This window comes from Ammospiza caudacuta, chromosome 6 (assembly GCF_027887145.1).
Source record: "Ammospiza caudacuta isolate bAmmCau1 chromosome 6, bAmmCau1.pri, whole genome shotgun sequence".
In the NCBI taxonomy this organism is placed as follows: domain Eukaryota; kingdom Metazoa; phylum Chordata; class Aves; order Passeriformes; family Passerellidae; genus Ammospiza; species Ammospiza caudacuta.
This window is the reverse complement of record NC_080598.1, coordinates 26779935-26802708: the sequence shown is the minus strand read 5'-3', so window position 1 is coordinate 26802708 and position 22774 is coordinate 26779935. Positions and strand designations below refer to the sequence as shown.

Here is a 22774-nt window from a genome sequence, read left to right as displayed (position 1 = left end):
GGGAGAATACCAAACCTGGAAAATGTTCATCCAGATGCAAAAGCTCATTTAAGATACAAGATGGAAATCACCCTCATGACATTATGGGAGAAGATTTGTTTGGAATGAAATAGTTGCCAAGGAAGGGTAGCACTGGTACCACTATTGTGTTTAGGTTGCTCTCAGATGGGAGGTTGCATATCATTCCTGGAAAAAATTATCCTGAAAATAAACTTCTCCAGTGTTTTGAAGGAGCCTATTTTAAATAACTCCATTCAATGTCTGAAGTGAGAATAGCTCCCACTCCAGTCAATGGCTATGTGTCCATATACAGGTGTTATAGCTGAATGATGAGCATATTTCTGTGCTCTCACAAATCATCAGATTGTCCACATCTTTTGGCTCAAATAGGAAAAAATTAATGATTTTATGTAGACACAAAGCTATCAAAACTATAGAGAAAGGCATACATCTCCTATTCAATCACAAGAAATCTCCATCTATCAAAACAGTCATGAGAGGTTACAGCACTACAAAAAAGCAATATGGTACCCACAATAGTTATTTATAAAGATATTAATATAAATAATTAATAACAAAAACGTACTGAGTAATATATACAAATTATTATTGAAATTATTGAAAAGATAGGAAGAGGCAAGAGGAAGAACTATCTCAGGATTACAGTCTGCAAACACAAATAATAATCACATATTCTGAATTAGGAGGGATCCAAAAGGATCAAGGAATCCAACTCCTAAGTGAATGGCTCAAAAGGTGATTGAATCCACAACCTTGGCATTATTAGCACAGTACTCTAACCAATGGAGCTAACCTCAGTGAGAAATATCTAGGCCCAGAAAACTATAATAGGGCACAATAGAAAGAAATTGTGAAAAGCAAAAAGTCACACTGAAAATCAGGAAAATACAGTTTATTATTGGAAGTAGCATTTGGTTTATTTATTAGGAATATATAGAGATTCCCAACTTACTTAACAGTTAGACTAGGAAATATATTGAAAAAGAGATTACTATAAAAGCCAGCTTTTTACAGATAATGATTTATTAGAATGACAAAATATCCTGATTTGGAATGGATCTAGAAAGATCACTGAAGTCCCTGTACAGGACACCCTGAGAATCACACTGTCCATCTGAGAGCACTTTCCAAACGCTTCTTGAACTCGGTCAGGCTTGTGCTGTGACCACTTCCCTGGGAGCCTCTTCCAATGCCCATGCACCCTCTGGGTGTAAAACCTTTTTCTAATATCCAGCCTAAACCTCTCCTGACTCAGCTTCAGGCCTTTATCTCGGGTCCTGTCACTGGTCATCAGAGAGAAGAGATCAATGTCTGCCCCATTGCTTCCCCTTGAAGGAAGCTGTAGATTAAACATACCAAAACACTTGCTTAGATTGGTCTGCTTGTCAATGAAAACCTTGGCAGAGACGACATTTCCAAATGGCATGAACATCTGCAGCAGATCCTGATCCCCAAACTCCTGGGGAAGATGGTAGATAAACAGATTGGCTCCCTCTGGACCTTCAAACAAGTAGGAAAATAAATTCAGAAAGAGCATGGATACCACATACCCACTGCACAAAAAACGGTGGATGAGCCAGTCAAGACAGATTTTCTAGATAAAACAATGAAACTGCTGTTTACAGTACTGCAGAGCACTTAGTTCCAGAATAAATGAGCATGGCCCTTTGCTGGGATTGATCACTCAAATAATTCTAGCTCTTTCTGACCACTTTTGTTTGTACTTTACACATTGTGCCAAAACTGGTTCACAGATACTTGCTGTAATGACAACTGAACAGTAAGTTTGAATGCTAGACGGTGACTGAACAAAAAACGGCTATGTAAAAATTGTGGTCCCAAAGCAACTAAGTAAATTTCCAAACAAAATACAAATAATCACATTGTTTGTAATCTGACAGATTCTCTTATAAACATTTTGCTGGAAACTTACTCCTACATTCTATATTACTTTACATTACATATTAAATTTAACCTGAATCTAGAGTGAAAAGACTGGCATAAGTAGCTGGGTGTTGGAAGAGGTGAAGGACCCAGAAAACAGCATTAACAAAACCACATCTGATTCTCTGACAGTGGGATCTGTCAGGCTGTACACTCATATTCTCCTTCCCTCTGAGAACATACAGGAGTACAATTAAGGAAACACTTAAGACTAGAACAACTCCATGAGAAACATTCTGTATAAAAACTACTTTGGGCAGCCCTTAGTAGAAAGATCCCACAGACCTTTTTTGTCTTCAGTAACTCCTGGATTCTAAAATATGACACCAAATAAAAAAATCTGCAGGTAAAGTAAGTGCAAGGGCTAAGCCTGCCCCTTTGAAAACCCATCTTAAGTAGTTTCTACAACTTTTTGCCTACCTTCTTTTTGACTTCCTGCTGCACCAATACTCTGCTGTGTTAAGAGACTCTGGTTATAGAGTGTGGGCAGTGCAGCAGCAGCATATTGCTGGATTCCAGAATAAGCCTGTGTGAGGGCTTCCATTGTACTACCTGTCCCATTTGAGAGACCACCACTGCCAAGTCCTCCATTTAAGGCTGCCATTCCTGTATAAGAAAGAGGAAATAAAAGATGACTGAGTGCTTCCACTGAGCCAGATCAACAACCTTTCAAATGCTCTGCACAATTACAGAAAGCAGGGAGCAAAAAAATCACCCCAGAGACCTAGCACAGGCTGAGGAATGAGAATCAGCACTAGACATAACTTACCTGCTAAAGAGCTAACGTTGAGGCCTGCTGTAGCACCTGCCAGTGTCTGCAAAGCTCCAAGAGAAGCCATTGGATTAACAGAAGAGCTGCTACTGGAACTAGGTGAGGAACCTGCTATTAAAATAAAACAATTAAGCTTCAACTCATATTTTTAGTTCTGATAATTCAACTTCTTCATTAAGTTATTCCAGTAGAAAAAAAACTAATAAGGAACAGATCCAGGCAACACAGAATACTTTATGTAAAGAAAAAAAAAAACCCCAAACCCACACAACTTGATTGATCATACTGTTACATGTTCTAATATAAGAACATATATGTTATGTTCTAAGCCCTTCCTACATGTTTAAAAATTTCTACTTCATCATAACATCTACTCTTTGTAGCAATAATAATGTCAGTAAGTGTAAGACATGTAAGATTGAGACATTATATAAATGTTGGCTAAACTCTGTATCTCAACATAAGTAATCAGCAGTGATGCCCTGTTTCCTGCTGCCTAAAGTAAGAGTCACTTGCTATGTATTAACACATATCCTTGAAACATCACTCAAGGTGAAAAAGACCTGCAAACATAGGTACTAGGGACATTACAAAAAGCTGAACATACGGTTTTCTGCCAGAACAGGAACACCACATGCCCAGATTATTCTGACACATTAAATAATTTTCTATTAAAAATCCTGCTGCCACAGCTGCGGCTAGGACTGAGAGAAGTCTTGAAATGTACATCCAAAAATAAATAGTCTGTCCTCTATTGCAGCAACATCTTCAACTACATTGATTCAGTTAAAGAAGTCTACCAATATAGTACCTAGGACTGTAACAGCTTACATGGCTCTCCAAATTCTACACCAGGTACAGTTAGTTCTACAGAAATCAATAGCAAAATAATGAGAAAAAAAGCTGGTATGTCAAAAGAAAAAGAAGTTCACACTGAGATCAGCTACAAAGATTTATGGACATGATAAAATAAGAAATGCATAGTATTTTTATGATTATATAGCAGTGGTTTTTCTAACAGGTTTGTACACTACTGCAGAAGAAAAGCTATGTGTATTGCTATTAACCAAGATGTTTATATTTCCTGCACAAGATGCACTAGAAAATATTTATGACTGCTAAAAATTAAAAGATACTGAAGACTGATGCTGTAGAGGTATCTTGTAATCTGTTTGCAGGAGGAATTTATCAGATTGGCCAAGGACGTAAGAGAAGAACTGAATTTGAGGCATTTTCAATTTTCTTCATGTTTTTGTGATTCTCAATTAGGCTCAATTAAAACTTTTCAAAGAATTGTTAGCATCTTTCAAGCAGTTTCACCCACACTACATATTTACCATTTCATGTTTATGGCACAAAGTCTCTGCTGGGGTGGGATATTGGAACTATGTAAAGACTATGTAAAACCCTCTAACTAAAGTAGTTGTACCTAACCAAAGCTGCATGAGAACCAGAGGGCTGCACTTCATACCACTTTTTGTAATAACAGATGGAATGACAAACCTCCTCTAGTACTTAAGACAAACTGTCCTATTAAATCAAAAATTGAGAGATAATGTCCCAAACTATTTTAAGATGCTTACTCTGATGAAAGGACACACTTCCTGCCTTACTATCAATAGCATATTAAATGTTGGGAAAACACAGGGAAAAAGTTACAGTATAACCGTCAAGCTGGTAGAAAAATTAGCACAGCTGACTGAATCAATGCCAGAGTTCAGAAATCATACAGTTACCTTGATTTTAGAATAGCACTTGTTTCTCTAACATTTCATTGTTGATCTTTATAATTCAAAAAGACACTATATTTGACAGATGAGAACACAATTTTAAAAATCCCTTCCAAATCTATCCCAAATAAAATAGCAGTAGCTAAGGTAAACACCGGCTAGAGAACAAAGTGAGAGGGAAAATGGATACCTTCCCTACTTTAAAAGGTTGTGATTTTAAATAAATTAAGTTAAACCACTATAAAAAGCTGATCACACGGTTATTTTAGTTTAGCTGCCTTTATCAGAAACTTCTTCAGGCAAAACAAGAAATGCTTTAGTACTGAAAATGCTGAGAAAACAAAAGACTTCTCTGTATTTTCTTTATCCTGTGTACATAGGAATTGAAGATAGCATCGCATTTCTGATGATGACAAAAGGCAGATAAATAACAGTAGAGCAGAAATACAGGGCAATTACAAAGGAATGCTTCCTGCATATAGCCTATATACCACCAGAGCCATCTGTGAATCTAGGATTTTTTCAGCCAAAGGCAATGTCTTTGTAATAAAGTTACAATTTTCATTCATTAATTTCAGCACAATGTGAAAACCAAATTGTTGGACTCCACTATGTTCTAAGGCACAACTTCTGCAATTTAATCACACACTATGCTAAGAAAAAGCTGTTTTATATTTTTAAATGATCAGGTGACAACTTGACCTGATATCCGGCAATTCTGTTCTTGAAATATCTAATGTCTGTTCTTTCCTATTCATCACAACACTAATGTATTTGTAGTCTATTTTTCAGACTAGTCCTAATAGTAAAGGAGTTCTACTGTTCTAGTCAACATTTCTGTTCTGTTTTTCTTGTGTTATATTTTAGATCAGAAAAGAGAACAAAGTAATGGGGATGGGAAATCAATATTGTTTTATACATGTTCTTTACTCTATCCCTAATTCTTAATGTTGTTTCTGTGCAGTTTTTTGATGGGTTGTTGGGTTTTTTCTTGCTGCTAAGGTTATGTTTTCTTAAATCCATATACTGAGTTATATTTAGTCAAAAAGGTGAACTCTAACAGAAGTAGCTGAAAATGCTTAAGAAGGTTTAAAGAAAATTTGAATATGTAATAAAGGACAGTAGAAAGATACTGAAAGACATATTATTAGAAAGAAAATGAAACTCAGACAAGGACATCAAGTAACAACTTGTGGAGGTAGGTAAACTGAGAGAACACTAAGTCTGTCCTAATTCAGCCACGTAGCATCCAATCAATGACCTGAAGAAAAGTTAAATTCAGGTGATGAATGTGACTGAACTGTACCTGAATTAGTTTCATTAAAACCAGAAATACTCTGTTATCTCTGAAAAGAATTTTGCCAGAGACACATCAAGTCCAGGAAAATCACCTAAGCTTAGAGGTTGCCTTAAGAAGGAAGACAAATAGAAACATACCTCAGTGTTTGCAACCATTTCATTTTCCTCTGAAGCAGATAACTCTTATTGGTGCTTAAGTCAAAAAGATGGCAGACAAGACACTCCTAACCTGAGATATTTCTATAGTACTTCCTTGGATGTTCCTTTCACAAGCAGTTTGAATTTATCTACAGCCATGGTCTCTGCAACAACAACTACATAACAGCAGCAGACTGTTCAGTTCCACAAGCTGATCTTCAGCAAGCTGAAGGTTTTACTTCACCTCATCCTACATCAAAATACACAACTTGGATAGTGCTTGGAACGATCTAAAAAAAATTGTCTGAAATGAGTAGGAAGGCAGCACAACAACAATACATAACTCCCCTGAGTTCCACCATTCCAACAGGTAACTCATCCATAAGTCCATGTGTGTAGACTTCCAAGCTCCCCAGATACAAATGGTATCAGTGCAGATGAAAGAAAGTCAAGAAAGCAACTATGCAGGAGGACTGTCTGGATTTTTTCACCAATTATGCAATTTGAGCAGAGATGTCCAAGTAAGCATCAGGTGAACATTTGGATGACAGATGGAGAGAAGTCAAGGAGTTAGTCATCTCATCTGCAGTTAGGTTTAAGAGGTTATCACAGTAGATGTTGCCATATGTCCCTCAGACAAGGCAGGCACTTACTAACACATGGTATTGAACTGCTATATACTGAATTTCTTCAGGGTGTGGGTGTGGTTCAGGAGGGACAGATGTTTTCTGTGTGGAGCCCAACAGCCTTCTATGTGAACATATACAGAGTGAATGCAATATGAATATTAACCAAAATAGAATCTCAAGTTTCCTTGAAGACTAGAGAGTCAAAAAGCTGTACAATTACAGGAAGTATCATGGGATTGAATGTGTCTGTACACATTAAGGCTTCCTCTCATCCCAGTCTGAGTGTAGTCCTAAAAGGTGAAGCATATTTATACCTCTAACAAAAGGCATTAGAACTGTTTCAGAATTTGATGTCAGTGAGTACTTACAGACAACATGCTCTCAAACTTTTTATTTATTTTGAACAAAGCTAATTTTTACTCTTTAAAATTATATTTGAAATTAGGTTTAGAGAGGAAGCCAATAGGGCTTGCTTCATGTTACAGGTCTGTGAAGAGTTAATTGATAAACTGTATAGGATATTAATACAAACGATCCACCATGATAACTGAATTGTTGACACAAAACCATTTAGTGATATTACTGATAATCAGAAGGGTATTTGAATTCAGCACAGAAAGTACTAGAAAATGGGCTGCTCCCCATCCCTGAGCCCCTTCATGAGAATGATAAAAAATGGAAGAGTCCTGAAGTATGTCTCTCATCAAGGAAAAAGGAACCTGCATAGTTCTGTGGAACAGCCAAAATTCAGAGAGGGAAAGCCAATTCCAAAAAATCACTGAATAGTAGCATAACTTAATTTGAAAGTGAGCTCTGTAGATTTTCCTGTCTAACAGTCTGCTCAGAGCTCATCTAACCTCTGAATTTGAAAATGTCCTTTCCAATTGAATTCTCAGTCTCTGAAATGATGGAGACTTCACAGCCCCTCTGGCACCTTGTTCCTGAGCTTGATCACTCTTGCCAATAATTTTATTTTTCTATCTAATCAGAATTTTCTTGGCTGCAGCTTGTGTCCATTGCCCTTGTCCTTTCACTGCACACTTCTGAGAAGAGGCTGTCCCTGCTTTTTCTAGCACATCTGACATTTGAACTTCACAACCTGCCAGCCCTTCTCCACCTCAACAAACAGAGAACAAACTTGCTGCAGTCATTAGATGAGACAACCAATAGGGAAATCTTAGTTCTAAGTGCCAATCTCAACAAATTGTAACCTGACAAAGCATGAGGAAATATAGGAGAAACTGTCAGATACATTAACCTTCATGCTTCCTTTATGATGAAGAAGCATTAGTGGGTTATGAATGCAGTGCTTCTGTAGTCTGAACTCTTCATAGTTTTTTGTTTGTTCTCTTTTGTTTTTAAATTATAGAATAGGATACACAGCTGTGAGTCAAGATAAGTTCAACAATTTCAATCTTTTAACAATTGCAGACCACGAAGTTTCTATGTAAAAAAATGTCCTGCAACAGAACACTCTTTGGACTAATTCTTTCTTTGGGATTTCTTTAGGTAGAAAACTGCGCAAAGCACCCATGGTTTAACTTCCAATCATGTGACAGAAGGTTTTCTAAACAGCTTTTCCTTGTAATCTCTTTATAATCTCTTAGCCTGGCTCCTTGGTCCTCCTACGCAACTCAAAATCTACCTGTGGAAATGTAAAACCCCCTCCTCCAACCCTCTTTGGTCTCTCACAATCACAGGTGAGGATGTCAACTCTGTAGGACAGAAGCCAGAGATGCTGGAAAACTGACACCCTGAAAATACAGGGTCTCCCTTCTCATGCCAGGATTTAGTAATAACTCAAAATAGGATAGAAATAACTGAGCAGAATACTGATCCTCATTTGTGATAAAAACTTAGTATGTCTGCCATAAACACAACTGAATTTATTTTTAGTTTTTTGCTTTTTGCATTTAATGATCACATTTAACAATAAGGCAGCTAAAGAACACTACTTGGACATTCTAGTATCTCTGGTTAATGTACATAACCTGAAGTTTAAAAAAACAACTCAAAACAAACAAAACACAAAAAAGGCAGGCAAAAGGAAGATACTGATTTTTATGTGCAACTCATTAACTACACTCTATACAACCACTTTCCAGTAGAAGTGCTAGGTGTCTGTTTATTCTACTTTTATGAGGAAGTTATAATATCCTTATCTTCATTAATGGAATATAAACTGTACTGTTCTAGCACACAGAATGCTTTATCTCATGCTAAAGGCATTTTCTCTTTCCATATTGAGAGGAACAGGGTGTATTTACCTGTGCCTGCTTAAAATCACAGATAAACCAAGTATGTGATGAGATTGTAATAATATGACTGGAAGAAGGTCACCTACCTTTCTGCTTCATGATGACCTCAAAAATTCTTTTTACTCTAAATTAATCCGACCATTTGGAGAAAGAGACACAGCAGGCAAAAAAGCTTTTGCTAGTGGCAAAGATATCTATCCTAAACAGAGGCCAGTGAATCTACTAGTAAACTGCTTCTCTACTAAAGATCAACATGAAAGTGACAAAAAGGGCTAGACAAACAGGTGACAGGACTTCCAGGGCAGTGCAGGTCAGGCTAGAGCAGGGGCAGTCTCTTACCTGAGCTGGTGAGCACGCTCAGGGGGCTGCTGGAGGAGGTGAGCGCGGCGGTGCCACTCGGTGTGTTCTGAGCCGCGCTGGCCGCGGCTGCCAGGGCAGCCAGGTTCTGTAACTGCATGGCGTTCAGTCCTGCAACACAGGCAGCAATGCGAGGGTCTGCTGGCACTGCCACGGCACCCACGTGTGGCACACACAGCAAGCTCATCACAGGGACCAACGGCAGCGAGCTTAAAAGCAACAGCCTTAACACTAGTTACCAATCCTTCCTACATTGCAGCTCCTTGCTATGACTGAACATCTTTCTCTTTCCCCAGACAGATGTGATTCTGGAAAAGGCCAGGTAGTCATTACGCCAGATGGAGACTCCAAAGGACAGACATTTTCAAGCAGTGTTCTCTCCAGTCAACAAAACATAGGAGTTAAGCCAGGGTCTGAGAGCTTATGTGCAAGCTACAGAAGTTGCCTAGACACCAGGCCAACAACTTCTCCCGCCCTCACGTCCTCCACACTCTTTGTATGTGGACAGCACTAACTGCAAAATTCCTTCATGAAGGCCTCACACTACAGAGGCCACAAAGGCATGGCTTCAACCCACCATCAGCTGAGCATCAGCATGTTTTGTTTGGTCCCCCTGGCAGCCAAGAAGTAACAGTCAATTGTGAGACAATTGTTAAGTGGCAACTCATGACCACAGGATCAACCAACGTATGCGCAGGCTGGTCAAACCCACCGGAAAGTAAAACAAAACCTCAGGCATGCTGTGTGTGGGAAGCAAGGGACCCCTGTGTTTATGAATTTTACTGGTCAATTTATTAATCTGATTCACCTTCACTTTGAGCCACTGCTTCTGAATGAAACCATTTGGTCAGTACTGACTGTATTTTGCTCTTTTTCTGCCAGAGGATCCATTAGAATGGATATCCTCCTGAATTTTAACCATCCTTTGGTAGACTAGCTCTATTCTTCCAATTCTGCCTCCCTTCACTTTTCCCTTATTTTCCATTTCTTGTCTCTACCTTTGATTATTTAAACAATTCCTTCTCTCTTCATCTGACTTCAGACAATCCCTAATACTTATTCCCAACATAATTAGAAACAAAACTAAATTAATCACCCTTCATTTAAAAACATCAGAACATCCTAAGCAGACGTAGTATCTCATCTTTTGGATAGTCAGTAAGACCTTGGGAGCAAAGCACACATCTCAAATAATTAAAACCTCAGTTTTGTAATTTAAACATTAAATTGACAACATAAGAATGTGACAATGCATGATAGACAAATTACTTTCTAAAGTACTTCTAATACCTTCAGTATAGTTTGTTTGGTTTTTTAAACTCTTTTTCAATTGTTACGTGTTTGTGGCAGGATCTGTTTCCTTTGGCAAATTTAGTATCCAAAACAAATGGATTCTGCCTTTATTTAGATTCTAAAGATTCAATTGTAACATAAAAGCATAAAGCTAAAGAAGTTTTCTATTTTGCTTTTATTGTGCTACAGAGGGTTAAAAGTGCAAGTGTTGGAGCTAATGAAGAACAGAGCAGCTTGTTCCTTACTGAAGCAGTTTGTCATGTGCACGCTGCACCTGTCCTCTTGTCATCACACTGTTTTCCCATCTGCTTTCAAACAGCGTTGAGATTAAATTTTGTCTGCAAAGTCTGGTAAGTGTGGGATCTAATAACCTAGTTAATTTCTCTTTCTATGAATTTCAAGAAAGGAGATCAGCTGAGATATCATCAAGACCTTAAAACTACAACTTTTTTGGTAAGGAATCAGATTTGGAATAACCATGTAACACACTATTTATATGTCTGGATTTCAGGTTTGAAGGTGTGGTGGTTTTTGCTGTTGTTGTTGTTGTTTTTTTTGAGGGGGTTGTTTTGTTTTGTTCTTTAATAGTGAAGAAAGAATTACCCTGTAAACTTCTCAGTCTCAGATAGTTATGGCCTTCCCTCTGCCCCAGTGCTTACTGCTGTAATTTCTTCTTTATTACATCCTGTTTTATAGCAGACACAAGAGGCGGGAAAGGCAGGATCATGTGCCCAACAAAATAATTTATAGATCATCCCCACACAGCATATCAGTGAAATGGTTTTTTAACAAGTTGCTTTTTGCACAGGTCTTGGATCTAAAAGCTCTGAAGAGGTCTAACATGAAAGAAGTCAATGTAGCAAGCTGAATTCAGAATCAACTTCCAGTATAAATCAAAATTCTTACAAATGAAAATGTAACACTTTGCAAACACCTGTAATTGTTACTGATGGGTGCACCAGCCAATGCAAGTCAGATCTACAAAGACACTTTTGGATGAACTTCTGCACAGAAAGGGCACGTGATACTGGCAACTACCATTAAACTCCAGGAGGCAATTTGAAAAGTTGAAAGTCTTCAGTATTAAAATCAAAACTATAGATTTCTCTGCCAGCAGGAGAATTTAGAGAATGTGGTGAAAGGAGTTGCTAACATGTGTTTTATTATTCCCAACTGCGTGAAGACAAAAGGGACAACCAATTTACAGCTCCAGGACTGCTATACTCAGTGAATATTCTGACTAGTAGTCCATAGCAAGGAATTTGGCTCTTATCTATGAAGCTGATTTTCCCTAAAAGTAATGGCATAATGAACTGTAATTCAAATGAATGAATAAAAGAATCTGAATGAAGCACTAGCTCACATTCCTAACAACAATGTATTTCCAATGTAAATGCTTTGTTCTTGGGTATTGAAAATGGGAAAACTAAGAATCCAGAACCATTGAAAACATGTGCATTAGTGAGTGCCTATTTCAAAAAAACAGCTCTTCACATATGCACCTGTTTGGATGAAAACAAATACAGAGAGCATTCTTTTTGCTACCCATAAGGGAAGACAATTTTAAATGCCAGAGGTTGGGGAGATACCACCACTTACCTTGGGGACAATAGTTAAGTAAGATTAAGAAGGAACAGCCACACTTGTAGCAGAGAATTCCTGTCATTTCAAAGGAGTAGGCAAACACAGGACTACTTATTTAAATGAGATTAAAATGCCTACAGCCTTTTGGCTACTTTGTCTACCCTTGTTCTCTTTTGTTTGGCACTTAATTTGTCTTCTGCTTGAAGAAAACTCACCTCCCATTGGGTGGAGGCTGCTCAGTGTGTTCAGGTTCCCAGATGAAGCAGCTGCTGTCTGCTGAAGGAGCTGCAAATAAAGCTAGACATTACACCAAAAAACAAAACAAGAGTGAGAGTGAGGGCTGGCTCTGCTTCTGGGAGAAAATGCATCACACCACAGCCAGAGCGCCGTCACAAATGAATTCCTGCAGCCCATGCACCACATCACAGCAAAGCATAAAGAGAATTCCCTGAACAACACAGCCAGAGCACCACCACAGGGAAGCTCCACGTAGCCCATGCAGCACTTTGCAGCCAAAGCAACAGCACAATGCTTTCCTCACTCAACATGAGCAGTGCTGAGGGAAAATTATAGCCAACACACAAAGACAAAACCAGCAGAATCAGTAGTGAGAGAATTCTTATTCAAAGCACCTAAGGCAGGATTACCAACCCTAAGGATATGCTACCTCAAAACAGACTGTACAGCTGACACTGCCAGCATGGGCCAAATGGCAATGCCAAACCAAAATGAAAGAGCCACCAGGAGAGGGAACCCCCTCTACTCTCCTTATGCACAGCAGACATAAAAGACATTTCAAGCTTTAGCTCAGAAGATTTTTAGAGATCTCCAAATCCTTTTTCTATTAACTAGCTGTTATTAAAAGAATTCCAATCTACCAAAACTAAAAAAGTAGTAAGAGAATTGTCCCATTTCAACTATACACCATACCAAGAATGAAATGAAATTTTCCTTTTCTGTTCCTCAGACTTAATATTACATGAATACAGTTGTCAGACCTACTCTGGCAACTCTCTTGAACAAAAGCATATCAGTTTTTGAAAAGTTCATCCTTCAGGAACCCAGCAAAATCAACTGAAATGAAACTGTAGTCTACCCTCTGTTACATCATTTTTGCTGAACAGAATAGCTCCTCTCTATTTTCTGTAGGGTTTGCTTTTATTTGGTTGGTTGTTGTTTGGGTTTACTCTGCTTCAAATCTGATCATCCTCTCTATCTGGACAGTACCAAGTACTGTTCCAGGTTTCACTGGAAGAGGACAACAGAAATAAAGGAAAATTATAAAGGAATACAATAACTATGTCATCAGAGAGACTTGAAAAGGGCATTTATATGGTAAACATTTAGTCAATACTATATACAGAAAAAGCGCATTCTACAGAATGCAGGAGAAAAACCCAAAGTTTCAGTAACTAGGGCTACTCTGACTGGGGCTGAAATCGTCCTATAAAAGTATCCCAACTAGATGAGAGCACATAACACGATTTCAGCCTTCTGATCCACAAAATGGGGATTAAGAACCCAGCTCCTATCTTCCAGGAGCCTTCTAAAAATGAATATATTAAACACTGTAAGACAGTCAAACACTCCAATTCCTGAAGAGATGAAAAGAACCCAAATCAGAAACTCACTGCTAAGTACTGGGGTCCAAGTGTGTTCAGACCAGCCAGGTTCCCCCATATTGAGGCAGCACTGATCTGTTGCATTTGTTGCTGAAGTTGCTGAGCAATTCGTTTCTGCTCTTTGTCCTTCTGCGTGTCTGCAAATTTTACAACAATGGGAGAAGAGCAACCCTGCAAATAGCAATTCAAACAATTACATACTTGCTATCCCCAGCAGTCACAAAAATACTGAATTAAGACCCAGTCATTGGAATCATTCCCCTCCTCCTCTATGCATAGATACAGACATTTATATTATATATATATTCAAACAGAACATTTCATCAAAGGTTTAAAATCTTGTTTGCTTTTAATTCTGTTTTGTATTTTAGTATTTTCTTTGCAGATGAAGTTTCTATCTCCGACTCTAAAAATAGAGCAAAACAAACACAAGGGGTCCAGGAGCAGTTTTTATGAAGAAACACAGAACTGCACTTGTCCTTCTCTCTGCTCTCTAGTCCCTGAAACTCCATAGTGACTGCCTGACAATTACACCTGCTCCTGACACCCACTAACTTGTTTTACCTCCATGGTTTGTGCTTGGTGCATTGCTTTGATTGCTGTTTGTGCCATGGCTCTTGTTGTAAAAGTCACAAATGCACAACCTGGGGAAAGAACAAAAAGGAATCAAGTTGTTCACTACCTCCACAATTATTGAGATGAATACAGGAATGAAAATGCTTACTGAGTAGGGAGGAGGTGTAGGTGGGAATCACAGAAAAAGCTCAAATGCCAGGCTGAGATGCAAAAGGCAGCATCCAGCATCCTCAAACTGCCAAAAAAGCTTCTTGCTTTGCTTACCTCGGCTCAGGCCATCGGGGCCCCGTAATATCCTGCATTCTTCAATCTGCCCAAAGGGGGAGAACATCACTCGAATGTCATTTTCATTGCACTTCTTGGATATCATTCCGATAAACAACTTCCTATCTTCTACTGCTAAGGAAGCAAAAGATAAAGAGTATTACCAGCATATATGTGCTTACTAGATCTTAGGACTTCTCTGTTAACAGCAGTTATTTCCCTTGTATTTAGGATATGTGCTTATCAAACCAGATTCCTGGTAACGGACCATGTCTTCAGTTCAACAGGATGCATATGAGGTACTTCAATGAACCTGACAGATGTTTTATGATTTTATGTTTATGATTTGCTGATTATTTTTAGCCTGCTAAGTCTGTGAACAACAGACATGTTAAAAAAGGAAGAAAAAAAGTATGTCAGATTCAGCACTTCCCTGTATCTCTTCAGTTCTAGGTGAGGCAAGGCTTGAATGTGGTTTATTGTACTACTTTCATTGTCTTTCCTCTGCTTATTCTATCTTTAGACTACCAACATATACCTAACTGTACATAAACAAGCAAGTGAACTCTAGAAAGCTTCTTTTTAGCCTCATGCCAATCACCTAAATTTAGATATGCCAATTTCCTCATGCTCCTCTCTCAACAGTGGAAGCAACAGCAGTTGCTAAAACTGAACACTTTTACTTCTGTTAGTGATAGGCCCATTCTGATCTGCATCAAAAGCACAAAAATAACACCTCAAATCAAACCACGGACTGCATGGTACTGTTTTTTGGCTCTAAATACTGATGCTATTAGATATATTAGAGCTGAAGAATACCTTTCAGTGGGCAGACCATTTAAAATAACTGGTTCAGAAAGGCATTTCCCTTCATTTTTCAGTTAGTTGTTACTAATGTCAGCTAAAGGTCACTTGAGTGAGGGGGGTAAATCTAAATTCAGAGCAGATTTTTATACTTTTGATTTACTTATTTAAGGATGCTGATCACCTCTGAAATACCTCCTTTTAAAGGATGAAGTGAATTATTCATAATATCACTTGAAAATATAAAACAACATTCATCACGATATAAAATGATGAACACTCTAGCACATTTTGAAGCTTCAAAAAAGTCTTCTCCTGTGGGGGCCTGAATATATGTATTGTTATGGAGAGAGTCCCTGTAAGATCTGTGTGGGTCCTAGTTACTCCAAATGAGCTACAGCTGCCAAGCCCTTAGTTGGGCAGCAGCTGTAGCTTGTGAAGGTAACTGGAATAAATAGGGGTGGGTCAAGAGCCCAGGAGGAGCCCCTGAGAAGACACACGAAGGACTGTGCTGCAGAGAAGAACAGCTTGGTGCAGTATTGGACTTGAGAAATATGAATACAACAACTGGTGACCCCGATGTGATGAAGAACACGCAGCCAAACATTGAGAGAAGGTATGGGACCCTCCGATATTATGGAAGAAAGGCCAGCTGAGAGCTGGGACTTTAGCATATCATATGGCCTTTGAATTAAGGAGCTGTAACAGCAGAAAGCTGTAAGAATATGGCCTTTAAGGAAAAGAGCCTTGGAACATCTAGGGGTTTGTATGTATCTAAGACAGCTGAGAGCTGTGGCAGCTTGAGAGCTGGGACTGTATGTGTATTGTAATTGTATAATTGTTAAAAGAAAAGGGGGGAAATGTGGGGGCCTGAATATATGTATTGTTATGGAGAGAGTCCCTGTTAAGATCTATGTATGTGGGTCCTAGTTACTCCAAACGAGCTACAGCTGCCAAGCCCTTAGTTGGGCAGCAGCTGTAGCTTGTGAAGGTAACTGGAATAAATAGGGGTGGGTCAAGAGCCCAGGAGGAGCCCCTGAGAAGATGCATGAAGGACTGTGCTGCAGAGAAGAACAGCTTGGCGCAGTATGGGACTTGAAAAATATGAATACAATGAGAATACAACATTCTCCTATTCAATGCTATAGTGAAGGGAAACCAACTTACTTGTTGAGTCTTCTATGATGCTGGAAAGGAAGACACCAAACTATTCCAGCAGACATGACTATAATTGGCCTTTAAATCTTAATGTTGCACCCAATTAATTTTCTGGTCTTAGAGCAGAAAGCTGCTTTCAAATCCTTTTAGCAGACCATTTTAGTTCCAAGAGATCCAGAATCCCTTGTCTTGGTGGCAAGTTCAAATACTCTCCTAACTAATGCTTTCTTATTTATTGTTGTCACCTTCATTTTTTATTAACACTCAAGAGTTAAATAATAGCCTCAGAAATAACATCCTAAAATTCCACTGAATACTTTTTTAAACTTTCCATTATTTTCCCAGGATATTTGTATGTGTGTTTCTATGTAACGTGAAGTCATTTTAAGTTTAGAGAACCTATTCTGTTCTCCTCCCAAAAATACTTCAAAAGAATACTTCAAAAGACTCCTTTCTAGATATATTTACACAGGAACGTGTCCTGTATACCCATGGAGAAATCTGCAGATGGAATTACTCCTACTATATGTCACCCATACATTCCATCTTTTATTTTTCTATTATGTTAATAAGGGGTAAACGTTCTCAAACCAGGACTATCTTCTCCATGATGCAACACAAACCACTGCAAATGAAGAAAATAAAATTTGGTTGAGCCTAGAAAGGCTGAAACTATAGGATACTAAATGCTTTCTTTGCTTAGGTTGCAGCAATACAGATACACACACATTTGAACATCCATGTATGTAGGTACATAAAGGAAAGGCATTTCTCACAAGGAAATGCATAGATAAATGATCATTTACCCCGTGGTAGATGAGAAACTCTTAATACATCTGAAGAAATTCTTAATCCATCTGAAATGGCCAATGTGCAGAAATATTCAGTTTTTCTTCTCTACTGAACTGCTGTTAATTCTCAACCTCTCTTGTATGCTACAAGAAGTATTTTTGATTCCCACCCCAGCTGCAATGGACTTTGCTTCACATTGGACAAACACATGAAAAAGCATTTCTAGATTTCATAAAATCATAGAATAGATTGGTGTAGAAAGGACCTTAAAAATCACCTAGTTCCTCTGACTAGACCAGGCTGCTTAAAGCCCCATCCAGACAAGTCTTGAACACCTCCAAGGATGGGGCATCCACAGTTCCTCTGGGTAACGTGTTCCCATGTTTCACCATCCTCATGGTATAGAATTTCTTCATAAAATCTAATCTAAATCTCTTTCAGTTTAATACTGTGATCCCTTGTGCTATCTCTATACTCCTAGATAAACAATCCCTCCACATCCTCCTTGTAGGCTCCCTTCAGGTACTGGCAGGCTGCTAGAAGGCTCCCTGGAGCCTTCTCTTCTCCAGGTGGAACAACCCCAACTCTCTCAGCCTGTCCTCACAGGGGAGGTGTCCGTCCCTAGGATATCTTGATGGCCCTTCCCTGAACATGCTTCCCAGGTCCATGTCTTATGCTGGGGGCCTCGGAGCTGGATGCAGTGCAAATAGATGGGGTCTTACAACAGCAGAAGGAGAATCACCCCTCAACCTGTTATGCCTCCTTTAGCTACAGCCCAGGATATGACTGGTTTTCTGTGCTGCAAGTGTACACTGCATGTTTATATCCATTTTTTAGCCACCAAGTCCTTCTCAGGGCTGCTCTCAATTGACTCATCACTCAGCCTGTATCCATGTTTGCAGCACCTTGGCCTTGCTGAACTTCATGAGGTCAACACAGGCCCACCTCTCCAGTCAGTCAAGGCTCCTCTGGACTGCTTCCTTTCCCTCTAGGGTATAACCACAGCACTCAGCTTGACATCACCGATAAGCTTGCTGAGGATGCACTCAATCTCACTGCCCATGTCCCCAAAAAAGATTTAAACCACCTTAGTACAAAGAAGAACTCACTGGATGTTTCCCTAACTGACAACATGGTTCTACCACAAGCAGCAGCAAGAGAGATACTCTGAGTCATGGAATTTGAGAGACACCACTCACGCTACCTATTATTTAAAAACACACCTTTCTGATTTCACTTTTTTTCTTTTAAAAAACCAGGCCTCCAATTCAAGACTTCATCAAAAGCTGTTAAGCAAAAGGGAAATCCTCAAGTTTCCGGACTAGCCCAAATGATGACACCAAACTGGGACTTTAGTAAAGCTTACCATTACTCTTTTCGCTGTCAGCTGGTTTCATCTGGATAGGATGGTGCATCTGAAATGTAAAAAGATTATTTAATCTCAGATTACATCCACTTCATACTATATGGAATACGTCCCATAACAATTGTGAAAGAAAGAAATTATAGCTTAAATTGCCTCAAGAGAGGTGCATATATAATACTACAAAATTGCAAGAAAAGGCTTTCCTAATTATATGCCATCATTCCTCCTCAGAGTATTATAAAAGCCATTTCCACCCACTTCACTGCCATATCATTATTTTAAATACTCCAAAATTCCCGTAAGTTCTGCTATTATATAGACCTCATAACACTGATCTTTTGAATAGGTTTTTTACAACATTATTTCAGGGCAACATAATGTGTTTGTGCTTCAGTGGTGCTGGAGCTCAGAGAAACAAGACACAGTTGTGAAGAAAGCAGGGCTGTGCTCTTACCCCTGGGAGGATCTTCATGTTGTGAAGAGCATTCTGTGCTTCTAGTGCAGCTTTACGGGTATAAAATGTAACAAAACAGCACCCTGCAATTGAAACAAAATGTTAACGAGGAATGAACACCCAATCTTGGAGCGCTGTACAGAAATTGCAAGCCCAACTTCATACTTCCAATGGAAAATGTATGATAAGAACAGGTTAGGTGCTGGAACAGGTAGGTGCTACTGTTTGCGAAAGTTTAAGAAAGATTTTCAAGTGTAATAAAATAGAATATGTTCAGAACTAACCCAACATCCCATTAAAACAAGCAGATACATCTGTTGGCTACTTCATTTTCAAACTCAATTATTTCCTTGTACCAAAACCCTACCTACCTTCATAGGAAATATTGCATATAACCAAACTGCAAATGCAGGCACTAAAATTAGTAATGTTTACAAGTATTTGATTAACACAAATGACTAAAACCCCAATTTCATATTTATCTGAAATTGAGTCCCATTCAGCCTTATTTTGATCATATGACATCATCACAGTGATGCTCTGGAGCAACACAGTATTACTGGATGTTCTGCTTTGCAATTATAATTCATACTCCTCAAGCATCTCCATCACTGCTGAGTTCTAAAAAAAATTATGATTTTTCTGAGCTCAGCTAATGACTGGATCACAGTTCAAGTATAATTAGATAAACACAAAGGTTTTATAAAGTCTGGGCTTGCATGCATATCTGGTCACACAGAGCTCTACAGGGCTGTTTGAATAAGCATACAACTAAGACTGCAATTATGTGAAAGTGGCTGAAATCCCAAGTCTCACAAGAGAAGTACAGAAGTTCTCACCTTTGCTTTGAGGAGGGTTTTGGCTCCTGTCCCGCAAGACATTGATTTCATAGACAGCACCATACTGTTCAAAAAGTTCTCTGAGATCCTTTTCACACCAGCTCCGTGGGACTTGACCCACAAACATTTTGATAGCATCTAGATCAGGTTGGTCTGGGTGATCCAGTGTGCCATTCATTTTCTTTGCACTAAGAAAAACAAAACCAAAAAATTCTGGTTTATATCTTCCTACAAATTCTAAACAAAAGCATGCCTATGGCAAAATTAAAGAAAAAATAATTTTCTACACATATATAAATGTGTATGATGAAAATATACATATAAAAAGGAACTCTTGCACATTCCCAGTATGCATACCAGAGTACACTCACATTTACGGGCAAGCTATGTACTTTGAAATGAAACACACTCTACACAGCTGTTTAAAACTCTGTTCCCATAATGCAGTCAACATCTGGGATTCAGGATATAAATCTGCTGAGATAACTGAAAACTAACACTAGCTCAGCCATGTAAAAAGAAACCAGAACTTGAAGGAACCTAAGCTCAGTCTACCTACAATCTACCAAAGTTATCAGTAACCACCGAAAATGAGAGAATGTTATTACTACATTTTTACATGAGACTAATTGTAACTGTTTCCCAAGGTGAAGTTCCATCTTAAAACACAGAAACAGAAAAAACTGATCCAATGGTAAGTTTCTTTAAAGGTTTACAAGGAAGTACTTCTTTGTGAAACTAGGGAGCTTTCAACAATAATTGGCAAAAAATGAGGCTTAAATTGTACATGAAAAGGCTGGGATTGGACAATCCAGTTAGTCACAGACTGAATCAGGTTCAATAATGTCAGGGTTCTAACAGAGGAAAAAAAAAAAGTAACTTCTTAGACTACAACAACATGGAAGTTTTGAGTATTGGAATCCTCAATAGGTTCCAAGGCATTCTGTCTAGCCATATGAGCATTTACACCCTATTAATAAAAGCTGTGTTATGCTCCACCCAGCCAGCTGACAAGTCCTTCACTGCTCCCTGTATTGACACCTCATTATTTGTTAGGTGCAGTGTGATGTCTGTTATCAGTACCCCCAGCGTGGTACACCAGAGCACCCCTCCCTGCAGAAGTCTGACTGTAACAACACCCTGTTGTAGCTATAGTGACTAGTTGGTTAAAACTGCTGACCAATCCCTTCATAATCTAGAAAGGACATGGGGAGTGGAACAGCAACTATACAATGATTCCCCCCCGCCCCAAACTCTTTGCTGAAGGTGGTCTTCTTCCAGAGCAGTCAGTTTTCTTCATCTCTGCTTTGCTCCTTTGAAGACAGTTTGAATGGCTTTTTAACTGCACGATAGTAAACAGTATTCCTCACTGTCCATCTGAAATTGCATTTCTCCCTGAAAAGAATTTTAAAAAAATCCAAGCCCAGTACTGTTTAGTATTTTTCCCCATCAATAAACTGCTATTCAGAACCTAAGAGAACCTAAGGAAAAAAATGATGTTAGGGAAAGCTCATAATTTTATAGCTGTATGAACAGACTTCAAAAGCAACAAAGCTTCTTACTAGAAGGGAAGAGAATAATCATAAATGCTTTCACTCCTCTTCACCTTTCCATTTAGAAAGGGTCAGCACCTCTCCAAACAGCCAAGGGAAACAACACCCTTTACAAACATGTAAACTGCCTCTTTTCATTTCAGTTAAGAACAATTGGAAATTGTTTACCCTATCCAATAATAATTTTCAGCCCTGCCTTCCATGGGTAGCTTCAAGAGCACAAGATGGCTCCTTTTAACTGGGCAACTCTTAATATGACCTCAACAGTATTCAAGGAATATTTTACTCCTAATTAAAAGGTTTAGTCTGGAGTCATTAATAGGGAAGAACAGAAACAGTTCTTCCCACAAATGATTTCAACAATCCATGTTATAATATCAGTACCTGTAGCATACAATAAGCAGTGTCATCAAACAGCTTTATTCCTTCTTAGTCCTTATCACCACAATTATCAGACCATTTTCCCCCCATCTTCAAACCAACATCAATCTTCCATGACCACTAGGATTTCTTCAAGAAAACAAACTGCAGGCTGTCCTATCTCTCCTTCCTGTCCCCCTCTGTCCCAACAGACAGCAGGGCCTTGAGACAGCAATTCCAGCTATCATTTTAGTTAGAACTTAGACATGAAGAGAAAATACTTACACAGGGCTTGCATTCAAGGAGCAATGGTCCACCATCATCTCTGGGAGGAAATCCAACTTGAACGCGGCCATCACCTCAGTCTCTGACAAACTCCTAACACTAAATCAATGTACTGCCTAACCCCCCAACAACACCACTTCCAAAAGTCCTGCAGGTCTTAACACTCAGCCACACAAAAAACACTCAAACCACAGAAACAGAAGCTCAGGGAGACCAGCAATAGACACCACAGAAACAGGCTGGACTGGGAAAGGGACATGGAATCCCAGATTAAAAAGGGGATGTGACCATGTGAAGGGAGGCTCAGCTTAGTACACAATGAAAATGCTGATGCACTAGGCTTGTTTTGTGCAATTTTCCCTGGCGAAGCAGTACTGAGTGCACTGTCAGATAAACAGAGTGTCAGATCCATGAAGATAGCAATGGGTAACAGAGCAAAAAGAATACAAACTCCAGTCTTTCCACCCCCACCTAACTCCTTGTCTCCCAAAATGGCAGACCAAGGCCTTGAAGTTCAGACAAGCACTTTCCAAATCAGCAATACTAAGGTGTGAAGTCAAGAGGTTTCTTCACCATAAACATTTTTAATAGGTGATTTCACTCTCTTCCCCTTGTGCTTTACTATTGACACTCTCAACTTCTATGGCACAAAATGCCAATTACAATTTTTCTCCAA

The 22774-nt window shown here is 38.9% G+C and overlaps 1 protein-coding gene across 9 annotated transcripts in view; it reads right to left on the bottom strand.

Annotated features, from left to right (window-relative positions):
* CELF1 (CUGBP Elav-like family member 1) overlaps positions 1-22774 on the bottom strand; it is a 56371-nt gene that overhangs the window by 6280 nt on the left and 27317 nt on the right. For 2 of the 9 annotated variants that reach the window (XM_058807295.1, XM_058807294.1), the window contains exons 3-13: positions 19901-20088; positions 19062-19144; positions 18608-18656; positions 14488-14622; positions 14212-14291; positions 13657-13818; positions 12241-12322; positions 9131-9259; positions 2735-2848; positions 2386-2571; positions 1378-1521 (exon numbers count right to left, since the gene is read on the bottom strand). In XM_058807295.1, coding sequence (XP_058663278.1) covers positions 1378-1521; positions 2386-2571; positions 2735-2848; positions 9131-9259; positions 12241-12322; positions 13657-13818; positions 14212-14291; positions 14488-14622; positions 18608-18656; positions 19062-19144; positions 19901-20078 — 1342 coding nt within the window. In that variant the 5' untranslated portion in view covers positions 20079-20088. The remainder of the gene's footprint in view (positions 1-1377; positions 1522-2385; positions 2572-2734; positions 2849-9130; positions 9260-12240; positions 12323-13656; positions 13819-14211; positions 14292-14487; positions 14623-18607; positions 18657-19061; positions 19145-19900; positions 20089-22774) is intronic. The other 7 variants (XM_058807296.1, XM_058807300.1, XM_058807301.1 and 4 more) reach the window with 7 other exon arrangements.